We start from the raw sequence: 13,195 nt of genomic DNA, 5'->3' as shown, positions 1-13,195 counted from the left end.
TATTTCTTTGAAATAAATTAATTTTTAGCTTTACTTGAAAGTTAACAGTTGACCCAATCTAGAATGAAGGGCGATTGAATAGATTTTTAGGATAATAATGGAGAAAGGCTTTTTGCTATTTATATTTGTCTAATATGTCTTCTTGTACCCTTGTCTCAGAGTTGCTAGAATAATGCATTCTCAAATGTATACACTTGTATTTTAAGTCTCTTAAACAAGTATGAAACTTATTTATAAATCAAAATGTGTTTATAAATATCTTACATGTTTTGCATTTGTGTTTAATCACTGAAGCCTCTTCAAAATTTAGGCCAGTATTTCATATTACCCAGTATTGCCCAGTATTACCCGGTGTAACCCAGTAAAACCCGGGTTTTCCCAGTATTTCCCACTGGGCTGGGCAATACTCATAAAACCCGGGTTTTTGCCAACCCTGACTAAAAACAGAACTGAAAGTATATGCAGTTACTGACATCTTGTTCAAAACTAATAAAGATTATCATGCATCTAGAGTATCATGCTTTTTTGGTTGCTCACCTAGTTATTCATCCCCAAAACAGGAAGATGAATAGTACACACTTATAACAGATCTGAAAGTATTTATATTTACCGCCATCTTGTTAAAAACTAATGAAAAAAAATTATGCAATCATGCATCTAAGACTATCTTGCCTGTTTCGTTTTCTCACCTAATTATTCATCCCCACAACAAAAAGATGAATAGTACACATGTTACAGATCTGAAAGTTTTCGCAGCTACTGACATCTTGTTCAAAACTAATAATTTGTTGACTACGTTTAATTTTGTCAGTTTTTGGGGACTTCCCTTTTTTAACTAACCTTGGAGCTTGGTGAATGGTTTTTTTTATACTTTTATTACACCTAAAATGTACAGTTTATGCCATTCCAGTACTGTTCATTTTTAGGCGTTCAGGTTAAAATTCAATCAAGCTGTTTAAAAGAAAAAAAATCCTTACTGGTTTTGAAAATTTTCAAATCGAGGTTTACCTGTGAATGCTTTTATTTCTGCTTTGTCTGTACTTTTGGTAAGAAAATCCTTGAATGTTGCTAATACTGAAATTTAAAACAAAAATTACAGAAATAAGTGGACGATTGAAATAAAAATAATAATAATAAGATCTCACTTTTATTTGATATTTATAGGCCCTTCATGTGCTATTAAATACTTTTATACATGTTATACTACAGCTTTTATTTTTGCTGTGTGTGTAGTTAAAAATTCCTGAATATTACTTACAATGAAATATAAGACAAACGTACATAAAGAAGTGCATGTAATATAAAATGATTTTTATACAACAACAAAAAACTCAGTTCTATTATATAGTTTATTCCTTTCACGAGCTATAACATACTGTTATATTGTATTTAAGACCCTTCCTGTTGTCTTGGTTGAGCAAATATAGAAATAAGTGATTTTGGGGCAATGTCAATAGCATGTTACGTCACTTTTCTGTACAATATGGGTTTCATGTAGGGATAGAAATGCATTTTATATTTTTCCAAAAAAATCAAACTGAAATTGTACCCATCTTAAGTGCAGTATAAAACAAAATTAGTGCAATGTCAGAAAATATAATATATTTTTTTTGTAGTCGATAGTTGAAGGGCTCGGTAAACCCCGTCTATCAAACATTGTTTTCACTTTAAACGCTGGATGAACAATTTTTCTCTCAATTTTGCAATTTCTCACTTCAAAAAGTGATTCCAATATATGTTTTTGTACCTAATATTAATATATATTCAGATGTATATTTTGATGAAATATCAAATAATAGTAAATACAATTTCAAACCATTTAATGTATCTTGTAGCTTCTTTATTAAAGTACTGACTAATAAATAGCTTTATTTGAGATCACACCATATTTCCTTTAAAATCAAAATATCTTATAGACACGACAGACTTTTCATTAGTTTTTGTGATCATTTTAGTCCGATATTTAAAAAAAGAAGATAACAGGAATATTTAAAAAGACAAAAACAAAAAACCCTAATTTAAAAAAAATTAGTTACAGTCTTAACTGGGCTACACAGATAAGAAATGATTGACAAAGATGAACCTAGCAAAAATCATATTCTTCATATTTTAAAACAATACTGTATAGCACAAATTGTCATAGGGCAACAGGCTCTGACATATTGTAAGACCTGGAGTACATAGACTCCATTAGCACTGGAATGTTGCGACAATGGAAAAAATCAAATTATTTCGTTCTTTAATTTAACTTTAAGTATATCAAACGACGACCGCAATTGATAGATATGGTAAAGGCCTCACTACATATATATATATATATATACATGGATATCTAAAGAGATGGATGAAAAGTCTTACACTCCTGGATGTCTTCTTCTGATGCATATGTTCCTTTCGTCATTGAAATACTTTTGTGTACCACTGGGTTGGCCAAAGCAATTAATTCTTTTAAAAAAAAAGGTAACAAAGAAGCTATGTTACAATTAGGAATTTAAAATACCGAAGTTCATAACTAATTCATTGCAAAACAAATATATTGTCGAATACAATTACAATTCCTAGTAAGTAGCAAAAAACATGAGAACAACACATTATTCATTTCATGCTTCTGAACACTTTCTGGATTAACCTCCATCAGGTCAAATATGCCTGAGGGAGTTGAAACATGAGTTTCTTTTAAATTTAAAGATTTATAAACTGAATTTTTTTTTTAAATGGTCTGTTATGATGCTTGTCGGTGCCATACTACTGACTACTGAGATTATACCTCCGGAGACTTATAGTCCAACAGCAGATGTATCAAATCATTTCTGTAACAAATTAAAACAACTAGTTATCTATTGCTTGCGTCCGAAGCGCTTTTCTGATTTACTTTCATTAGGAACACTCAAGTCTCAAAGCACTTAACCTATCCACGTTTACCTGTTGACTTTGTTGACAGATGTATGTTGGTCAATATGAAGGTATAATACCAAGCTTTAATTTATCACGCCAAGACGTGGAAATGAATTATAGAGAACATTTGTGCAGATTAATTTGCATAATATCATCCAACTTCAAACTACTTTCTACTATTTAGTGGCAAAGATGCAGATAGGACAACATTACTTATTTGTTAAGATGGTCCTTAGCAGAAAAGTGTATATACAATATGTCAAGCAAGTCATTAAAACATAAGAAAGATAAAACTAAAGATAACCTTGAAGTGGACAACACTTCTGTGTTGACTTGAATTATCACTGTTATGAGTATAATTATATATTAACTGTTTCGAAACTTTGAATTTTTCGTAACACTCTGTGGTTTCTATCTTATGAATAGACTTCCTTAACTGTAATTCGAAAAATCAGGAATTATGGGTCCTAAATACTCTCCAACTTTGTTCTTTATTTGTCCTTTTTTAACTATTTTGATTCAAGCGTTACTGAAACCTATTTTACAAACAAAACGTTCGTCTCTCGTACAAAATCTCAATCCTGATTTGTATGATGAGTTTTTTGCAAATCCAATCTTATCATAAGTGACAAAGAATTAATACAATATACTATATATGTCAAGCGAGTCTCCATTTTTTGTGTGAATACATAATAGACATTTTAGTTGACAAACTATAATGAAATGACAATGAAAAAACACATAAAGAAGAGAAGAAAACTGACGAATGGGATAGGCAAATTACTAAACTATTTTGAATACTTAATCATGGACGTTTTAAACAATATATCTCTATGCATCATGATTAATTGAATGATTTTTTGGTGTTTAATTCCACTTGCATCACTATTATTTTCTTTTTCGTGATGGTTTTATTGGTTGAGTGAGCAGGAGTGCATAGAATGAAGAACCAGTCTTCGGAGGGAAAATTGACATTCCTAGTCAATTAAGATTGGAGTCAAATGCGGAATTCGAACTTAAAACCTCAGTGTTGACTGGCTAGTGATATAATAGTTCAACTTCTTCAACTACCCGGCCAGCCAGACCCCATTATGAAGTTTCGAAGCTAATCAAACAGGTTAACAACGCAAAAATTTATTTGAAACTATCTGTAAAGTGAGATAACTCAATAACCAATGAAAATTGTACGTTCTAGATTTTGGTTTTTGTTATAAATTCATATTTGTTCACATTTAAGAAGGTAATAATTTAATCGAAACATCTAATACGAAGGGATACATGTTCCCAAATACTGTCAGAATTATAGTATTGTTCGGGATTCTTTGTCATCACTATTTGTTTTTAATCCTATTTGTGAAATACTCTGTATTAACAAAAGAGTTTGATCGACAGCATATTAGTTAAGTTTTGTGGATTGCTGTTTCAAAACACGGTCGGTATTCCAATGAGTATTTATTTCACTAGTGAACACCGACTGGTTTTTGTATTCATATACAGATGTTCTCCAAGACAAATTTAAAAAGTATCTTGTGAAGTTGCAAAGCAGTTTCTCTTTCAAATATATTATTGATGTTCTGATTGTGTTCTTCACCGATTGTGATGATTTTTTTTTTACTGAATGGTAATCTGCATAGCTGGTAATGCATGCAAAACACGAGACTTTTGAACTGTCGATGCATCCGGATCTCTCTTTATGGTTTTCAAGTAATGTCCTCAGCTTTTGCTTGTTATTTTATTTTGTCTCTCCTTTATCGATTTCAAAAATCGATTGAACATCAGTAACTACTGTCGCCTTAGCTTATTTGCTATGTTATAGAGTCCTTGTCTAGCAAAAAGCTGTCGAATTTAAAATAAACAGTGTAATGTTTCTTTTTTCTCTAGTTAAAGAATAAAATAGCAGATTTTCTTTCATTTCATTTCTCGATTTTTCCTAACAAAAAATAGAATTGCTGTTTTCAAACCTCTACTAAATAAAACCTTCATTAATAATTATTTTATATCTTAATTAAATTCCTACCTTTAGGTTTTGCACCAGTTGTTTCTGTTTCAATTTCTTTACTTGAAAATATAAATTCTGAATCTAAATATAAGTCGTTCAAGAGTAAAACCTTCTTTCTGACTTTCGTTGTTTATAAATGACTTCTCATGTCTATTCAGATTGCAAGTGTATTGACTTGCTGATAACGAATGATCAACCTTAGCGCAAAAACACGCCACTAATGTTCTAACCAGCGGTGGTTAGAACTGACAAGAGAATTACACTATTGTTGAGGTTGGTTTTTTTTAATTGTTGTACCCTGTCTTTTTTATCTTTTATAACTTTTACTATATGTTTCATTTTTTATACATGTATTCCCATTGTAGAACATTGGTTACGTATAAGTTTAGTCGTACACTTATTTAATCATGACTTTATAGATTATTTTTTTGTGTCTTATTCCTTGAATGATCAATGTTCCTAAATGAAGATTACGGACCAAATACTTTTTATATCAAATTTAAAGTCATATGGAATATTAAAAAACATACCTTAATGGATATGTTGTTTGATTTCCAACAATCAATTCTTCTAAACAAGAAAAACAAGAAAATGTCATTGGTAATAGTATCGAAGATTTACGCATTTCGATAAACAACAATTATCCAATAAATGACTATTTTTTTTCATATACGCATTTCGAGGTAACTAATCAACACTTTATATCACATCTTTAACATTGCCAATAAGCAGGAATACTGGCTAGCCATTAAACAAGGTTCAAACTACCATTTTTCCTAAAATATGCTGTATCAAATTAGGAAGACGGCAGTTGTAATCTACTGTCCGTTCCTATGTATGTTGGTGTATGCGTTTGTTGTAGTTCAGTTTATATGTTGTTCCGTTGTTACTTGTTTTCCTCCTATAGTTGATGTGTTTCCCCGGTTTAAGTTTGTTAACCGGATATGTTTTTGCAAATTAAATTTTGATTATTGAACAACGATATACTACTATTGACTTCATTTCAGTCATCAATATGATTGATTAAAGTATGTGTATAACAGTGTATGGCCTAATGTTTTGTTTTTATAAACACAAAGTTAAAATACAAAACTTGCAAAGTCAGAGAAAATTCAAAACGGAAAATGATTTGTAAAAGATCAAACACATCAAACAAACGAAAAAATTATAAATCCACGTTTTGCCTGCTTTGATATCATGACGTTAAATAATCGTATATATTTATTATTTTGTTAAGTATTATCAAAAGCATTTCAAAAATACAGCAATTATTCAAAACAGCTCTTTGACAAAAACAGGATAAGAATAGAATAACAATTTTCATAAAGAAACATACTCCATTCTTCATATCTTTTCAAAGGTTATATGGACGCCAATAGAATGATTTTGACATTATATACACGTAGATTACAATGATCATGTATACTCTCGTATATGGCATCACGAAATGCAAGATAACCCTAATTTAACATGAGTAGAGAGAAACTTTTGTTGCTATTTTCCTTAATGTCATCTTGTGGTCTGTCTTATTTTGACAGATATTACCGTATTGTATCTTTTATTTTTCACATACCATTATCATCAATTATGAATTCAAAATCAGCTTTTTTTTCTTCTTTATATTTAACCAGACCTAAAACAAATTAAGAGTTCAAATAACCTAATTAATTTTTTACATCTTTATTTTCGCTCTTGACTTGATATACCCGTGATCAGTATTTCTTCAAATTTTATCAATACAGATTTTGTAAGGTTTACCAGTGATTCCCGTAATGATTTAAAACATCCAGAGAATGTTCATTTATTAGATGTTTATCAATCCAAAGATGCCTACACAAGTTGTATCTTCTTCAATTATATTCTTATCCTGCACTTTTAAGAAAATTATCTTATTATTCATGTTTTTTGGTCTATCATAGATATATAATTGCAATCAAATGAGGTTTATATTTATTATTTGTTGCATCATTTTGTACTTACTCTCAGTTCCGTTTTTCTTACATATATCACATTTAACATGTTGAATACATAGTTTTGATCTTTGAGCAAAGACTTCTGCAAATGCAACCAACAGCTGCCCTTTTATCAAGACAAAGTCCAAGAACAACTTTGCTCTGTCTGTTCTAGAAGTTATATTTGACTTTTCAATGCAACACTCCAAGATGAATTTCGGAATTTGTTGAGGTCTATCTTGAAACGTTGATTTCATCATTTGTGTGTCTATTTCATCCATTACCTCCTTTTTTGACTGCCAAATAGAATATCTGTAGCATTCTATAAAAAAAAATCATTGCAAATATTAATATTGTTATCAAATGGTCATCAAACAAATTAAATAATGCGTCAGGATAAACATAGCCACTTGAATATAAAATATTTGTTAACATAATAAGATTGTAGAATATTTTCAGAAAAGACCATTTCTTAGCCTCAGCTGTGTATTAACAATTTGAAATATTGTAAACACAAAAAGCTTAGACCATACAAATAACATTCTCGGAGAATACATTTCAGAGGTGATAGCATAAGGAGGAACAAAACGACGAACTAAAAGGAAAATTTAAATCGGAAAATCGGAAAATCATAAGGTATAGTTTTAATCTATTTTTGATGATAAATCTTCGGAATTTTTCTGACCCAAAATTATAATTTCGTCCCACCTTAACGGAGACTATATTTACTACGTCTATCCGTGTATACGTATATCTGAAATGAGTACTGACTTTATACTGAAAGTTGTAGTAAAAACCTAAAAAGATCATATGTAAGCAATCGTAGTTGCAAAATAAAAAAATTAAATAACAGTACGAAATAGACACCACATAAATTTAAGATAGAGAAACATAAATTCCCTTTATATACCTGGTTTAGTTAGTATTGTATAGAATGGTCAGCCGAACAGAAAAATCTGACATTAATATGGTTATTCCGTACACGCTACTTCTTCAACGACAGTGTACATACCTAAACATTTCTTTTCCTCGACATAATCACTGATATATTTACAGTATTTAGATTCTTTCAATTTAAGCATGACTTCTCTTAAGTTGGCAATGTTGAGTGTTGCAAGGACATGAAAAATGTACTCTTTCTTCAACTTTTCATCAGTAATTTGTTGTAACTTTCCACTAGTTATACCATTAATCAACTCCATTTCTTGTAAATAACCGAGTGTTTCAGAAACATTCATTTGTTGCAAAATCTCTAGTCTGCATAATTTCAATGCAACATCATCCTTCAAGCATGTAATTGTTTGTCCTTAAAATAAAACTTATTTCTATGTAGCAGTCATGGATGACTATATAATCATATACAAAATGGAAACTATCAGTTACCATAGTAAAGAGTAAATTATCAACAACTGAAAGGAAAATTCACAAATCGGAAAGTCCGTTAAGCAAATGGCAAAATTAAGCGCTAAAAAACATCAAACGAATGGAAAATTATCATATGCTTCATTTTGTATAGGCATTTCCTTATGAGAAAATATTGGATTTAAAGTCATATGAAACCTCAAATTAAAAACAAATATGCATATGTTTTTTAAAACTAAATGGTTAGTTTTCATTATACAACTTATGTACATATACTTTTTTTTCTGAGGAAAATTCTTTAATTTGTCCACATTTAGAAGAAGTTTACTTATTTTTAATTGCTTGCTGCCAGGAAGCAATTCGTCGACATATTTTCCGTATGCATAGTGACCTAAGCGTGACCCTTCTCGTAAAAATCCGGTGATAGCAATACGCATGAATCTGTCATTAAAATAAACAATTACCTGATTATATATGTTAAACACGTGCTAAATACCCATACTTTTTGTTGATTATTTACTATAAGGTAACAATCGGTAACTTCGGCTTCAAAACACGGCATTTAATGAGTAGCCATATTTGTTAAATTATAACAGACAGATAGAAAAAAAATTGACGATTAAACGATATATTTGCGGAAAAATTAAAAAATCGTGCACAGAGAACTTAGTTTATGATATATACATGCATTGGTTCATGAATTGGATGAACATTATTTTTCAGCAGTCACTCGTTTCTTATGACTTTAACGTATTCTAATAGCAAGTCAAATCTCTCAAAACTTGTATGACAATCGCACAAAATGACATCATATTGAAAAACAATGTGTGAACAAACAAAAAACAACGGGATTTTCTTGATAGGTTGAAGAATCATTGGGGCTTTGTGAGCAGTCAGCATTGTGTTAAATTTTAATCACTATAAAAATAAACAAACATGTCTACAAGGAAAAACAAAACGACATAGAGACAAGGCACATGATCAATATCGTAGGATACTAACACATAGTAAACTACTCCTAAGAGACAGAATTACCAAACATTTATATAGAACTGTGTTTCATTTGCGTGAGGCTTTTTGCTATTCGAATTATAAGGGTATTGTTCATTGGTTAATATAAGAAAAAGATCATCTAAGAAATCGCAAATCTCACTAAAGGTGAAAAACCTTTGCGTTTTAAATGATGTAAATCGCCATATACCAATCGTAATTATTAAAATACATCTTACAGGACACGTCTGTATAATACAAAAATCATAACTACGCCATAAAATGGCTAACATCACATGATTCTGCATATTGCGTAAGTTTAACACAGAGGTGTAGTGTCTATGATAACAAAAAATCCTTCCAAGTATTAAGCCTCCAGGCAAAGAGTTTCAGAAGAATAATAAAGAATTACTGATTAACTGATGAATTCTAAAATATATGTCCTTATGTTAAAAAAAACAAATAAAGGGCAATCTATTTCTGCATCTAGTTTTTAATTTTCTCTTCTTTCTTTGAAGTACATACATACTAAAAAATAACTGTATTGTTTAATACCAGGTGTCTGTACTAAAATGTGATTTTTTAACTGTTTTGCAGATATGATAAATATAATGCAATATTTAAAAAACAAAACATATTTCTTTAAATATGAATATGATGAAACGATTGGATACGCCATTTAACAATAATCCACGAATTAAATTTTTTATATAGGTTCCTATTTAATTGAGATAACAATTTTGGAGTTCCAAAAAATAATGCATTCATAAAAGACAAACATACCGTTGTTATCTAAAAGAGGAATATTGAGACAACCACCTCGCAACATAACTTTGAAGGTTTGCCCTGGCTTTAGAGTTGCCTTTACATTTGGAAGTCGTAATAAATATTGTAAAAATTGAAGACAGAAATCTCGTTGGCTTCCATTTGGTAGTTTAGCGTAGGAACTGAATAAAATAAACTCCACGCATCCGCTCCTTACATCACCCACAGGACAATTTTCGGGCAGTTGGTTGTTCATGTCGTTGATATGATGCTGTTCAAGAGATCTTTCAGTTTCTTCCGTTGTTGTTACTTTTATATTACACCCGAATGAGATGTCTAAATCGTCCACTGGATCTTGTTCTGTGAAGCATTAAATAAAATGTTTAGCTAGCCAAAATTAGGTTTTGATTTAATATCTATTTAAACAAAGAGAAGGTCAATATATATTATAAAGGTCCTCATTAAGCCCAATACTTGTACAAGTGGATATTTGGTATCTGTAAAACAAAAGTGAAAGGTTTCTATTCATATTGATATTTGTAATGTTATACTTCTCATATTAAGGTACTACAAATGATTGTTAAAGGTCAGGGGAGAGAGAAAAAAACAAGTTCTTTCGGTAGAATAAGTCGGTAACGATGATGTGCATAAAATGTTTGAAATATGTTGTAACTGTCGTTGAATGTACGACATAAAACTGCTCACTTGCAAACAAACGGGACCCTTATAACATATTTTGCTAACACTTAACGTGCATTCATCATTTCTCCCAACATCTCCTCAAGAAAACAAGATCTCAAAAGAGATGCAAAACATACCAAAGGGATCTGTTAACTAAACAATCGAAAGTAAACTAGCATCACAATGCCATGGAGAACAAAAATGGCTAAAAGACAAAAGACAAAACACATCATATAAACCTCAATACTGAGCAACACGATCTCCACCAAAAACATGTAGGTCAAGTTCGGGGAAAAGAAGACGGGTTGAGTTTACGACGATTAGAACATATTCGTCATCAGCGATGAAACAGATATTTCATAACAATCAATTAACTCGTGATGGCGTCCGTAACATTTTTAATAGCTTTCTATTCAGCATTAACCCCTTATCAAGGAAATCATGACCTATGAAAATCGTATCGATTGGGCGATATATACCCCTTATGCTGGCACTGCAGAAATGTTGCTACATAGAAGTGAATTGATCACATACAAAGTCTACATATTCATTGACGCAATTAATAAATAAGTGTGTGTCAATTTATATTAGATATCATTGATCAATAAGAGAGGTCATGAATATCAATTGTTCTAAAAGTTATTACGTTCTAGTCAATCAATGCGTCCACGAATTGTGCATAATTTAATAAAAATCAAGTCATTTTGGTAGACCCAACAATTCAAGCACATTATCCATAATACTTTCTTCTATAATCATTGTAGCGTCTAGAACAATTATATTTCCATATATTCAATCTATCATAAATGTCAATTTAAGTATAACTGATTACTGCGAATTCAGTTAATAACGTCGTCGCCAAACAAAACACCTCTGGAATATACCAACCTCTCATATGGGTTCACTTAAGATTGACTGTCCCTCTGGTATTTTTCGCCCCTGTTTGATACTTTCTTCTAACAAATATCATAATGATATCTTTCTAGTGTGTATGTGAGCTGTGTACGCAGGCCTTAATTGTCACATGCTGGATGTTTCATAAAAGCCATATGACCAAGGATACATTTTTAGGATTTCATTGATATTGTATTCATCAATGTGGGAAAGGGTTTTCCCTTGTAGTATAAATCATCGAATTGAAGGCGGAATTATCAATTTACATTTTTTCAAGCTGTTAACAATTAAAAGAATAAACTAGAAAGAAAAATGATCATTAACATTGACATATCTATTGTTTAAAATTGTATGTTTACTTTGAGATATCTTTTAACTATTCGAGTCTGAGTGTTATCACTCATTGTCGTATACCCCATCTCTCGTCATAGTCATGGTTTTATAGCACTTTAGCTTACAGATACAGAAAGTTATGGTTTTTTTAATGCTACAAATAAAATTTATAAACATTTTGTTCTTTGAAGAGTCATATTTTCATTCTGAGTAGAAAAACATTCATAAATGATATATCTGTAATTTTTTGTCTAGACCTACCAGATAATTCATTTTGTAATTGAGATGGACTTGTGTAGTTCCGTAACCAAATAATGACTCTTTCGTGTTTCTGTTCTTTTAAAATATAACAGAACTTGATGAACCAGTTAACATCGTTAACATCGATCTTCGCGTCCAATATTGACACTAGTTTGGCAACTTTGACGCTTCTTTCTACAACATTTAGTATGCTCTCGTGTTGATCCACATTGATCAAATGCCATTCATATAAAATGTCTACAATATCATTGATTTCCACCTCCCGAATCATGTACTGTTGGACGTAATGATGTCTGAAAGTTCCAGTACGTAACCAGTTGAACTCCTGCAATGCTTCTTCTGGGAGAGATTTAGTCCTTGATTCTGGAAATATATTTACCATTTAAAAGTATGATTAACTTATAAAGCAACAGGCATCCGATACCGACTTTATTCTAGTAAACACTAGAATTACAAAATTGAAAATATACATGTATATGAAAAACTAAACCAAAAAATAAAACTTTTGGTAGGACGGACAAACGTATTCCATCCAAACCTGTACTAAAAGCAATAAATGAAGAATACCGGATTTCAATGTACATGCAACCTATTGCTTTTATTCCACGCACATGAAGCGCTTACTCGTATTAATCTACATCAGGCTAATTTTGAAGATATTACGAGCAATTTGGTAAAATCACTTGTGTTGGTTTCTTTTACGGTTATTAGGGGTAGTATACACAAGAAAAACAGTGTTTAGTAGATAAGCCTTGCAAGAATAGTGTTCGGTTGATCACGGTTTGTTTTAAAAAGTAAAATCACAAAAATACTCAACTAAGACATGTAAGAGGAAAATCAATTCGGAAAGTCCATAATGACATGGCAAAATCAACAAAAAAAGGGCTTCAAAAACGAATGGACAAGAACTGTCATATTCCTGACTTGGTACAGGCATTTTCAAATGTAAAAAATGGTGGATTAAACCTGGTTCTATAGCGCTAACCCTCTCACTTTGATGACATTCTCATCATAAAAGCGTATAAAATGTTTGAAATCATATACCAAATATCAAAGCGACATT

The 13,195-nt window shown here is 30.9% G+C and overlaps 1 protein-coding gene across 1 annotated transcript in view; it reads right to left on the bottom strand.

The window, feature by feature from the left end:
- LOC139489769 (uncharacterized) overlaps nucleotides 1–13,195 on the bottom strand; it is a 74,813-nt gene that overhangs the window by 13,158 nt on the left and 48,460 nt on the right. The window contains exons 5-13 of the mRNA XM_071276584.1: nucleotides 12,133–12,495; nucleotides 9,982–10,323; nucleotides 7,859–8,152; nucleotides 6,875–7,168; nucleotides 6,468–6,527; nucleotides 5,425–5,464; nucleotides 4,913–4,953; nucleotides 2,359–2,445; nucleotides 1,009–1,074 (exon numbers count right to left, since the gene is read on the bottom strand). Coding sequence (XP_071132685.1) covers nucleotides 1,009–1,074; nucleotides 2,359–2,445; nucleotides 4,913–4,953; nucleotides 5,425–5,464; nucleotides 6,468–6,527; nucleotides 6,875–7,168; nucleotides 7,859–8,152; nucleotides 9,982–10,323; nucleotides 12,133–12,495 — 1,587 coding nt within the window. The remainder of the gene's footprint in view (nucleotides 1–1,008; nucleotides 1,075–2,358; nucleotides 2,446–4,912; nucleotides 4,954–5,424; nucleotides 5,465–6,467; nucleotides 6,528–6,874; nucleotides 7,169–7,858; nucleotides 8,153–9,981; nucleotides 10,324–12,132; nucleotides 12,496–13,195) is intronic.

This window comes from Mytilus edulis, chromosome 9 (assembly GCF_963676685.1).
Source record: "Mytilus edulis chromosome 9, xbMytEdul2.2, whole genome shotgun sequence".
In the NCBI taxonomy this organism is placed as follows: Eukaryota; Metazoa; Mollusca; class Bivalvia; order Mytilida; family Mytilidae; genus Mytilus; species Mytilus edulis.
This window is presented reverse-complemented; position numbering and strand designations above follow the sequence as displayed.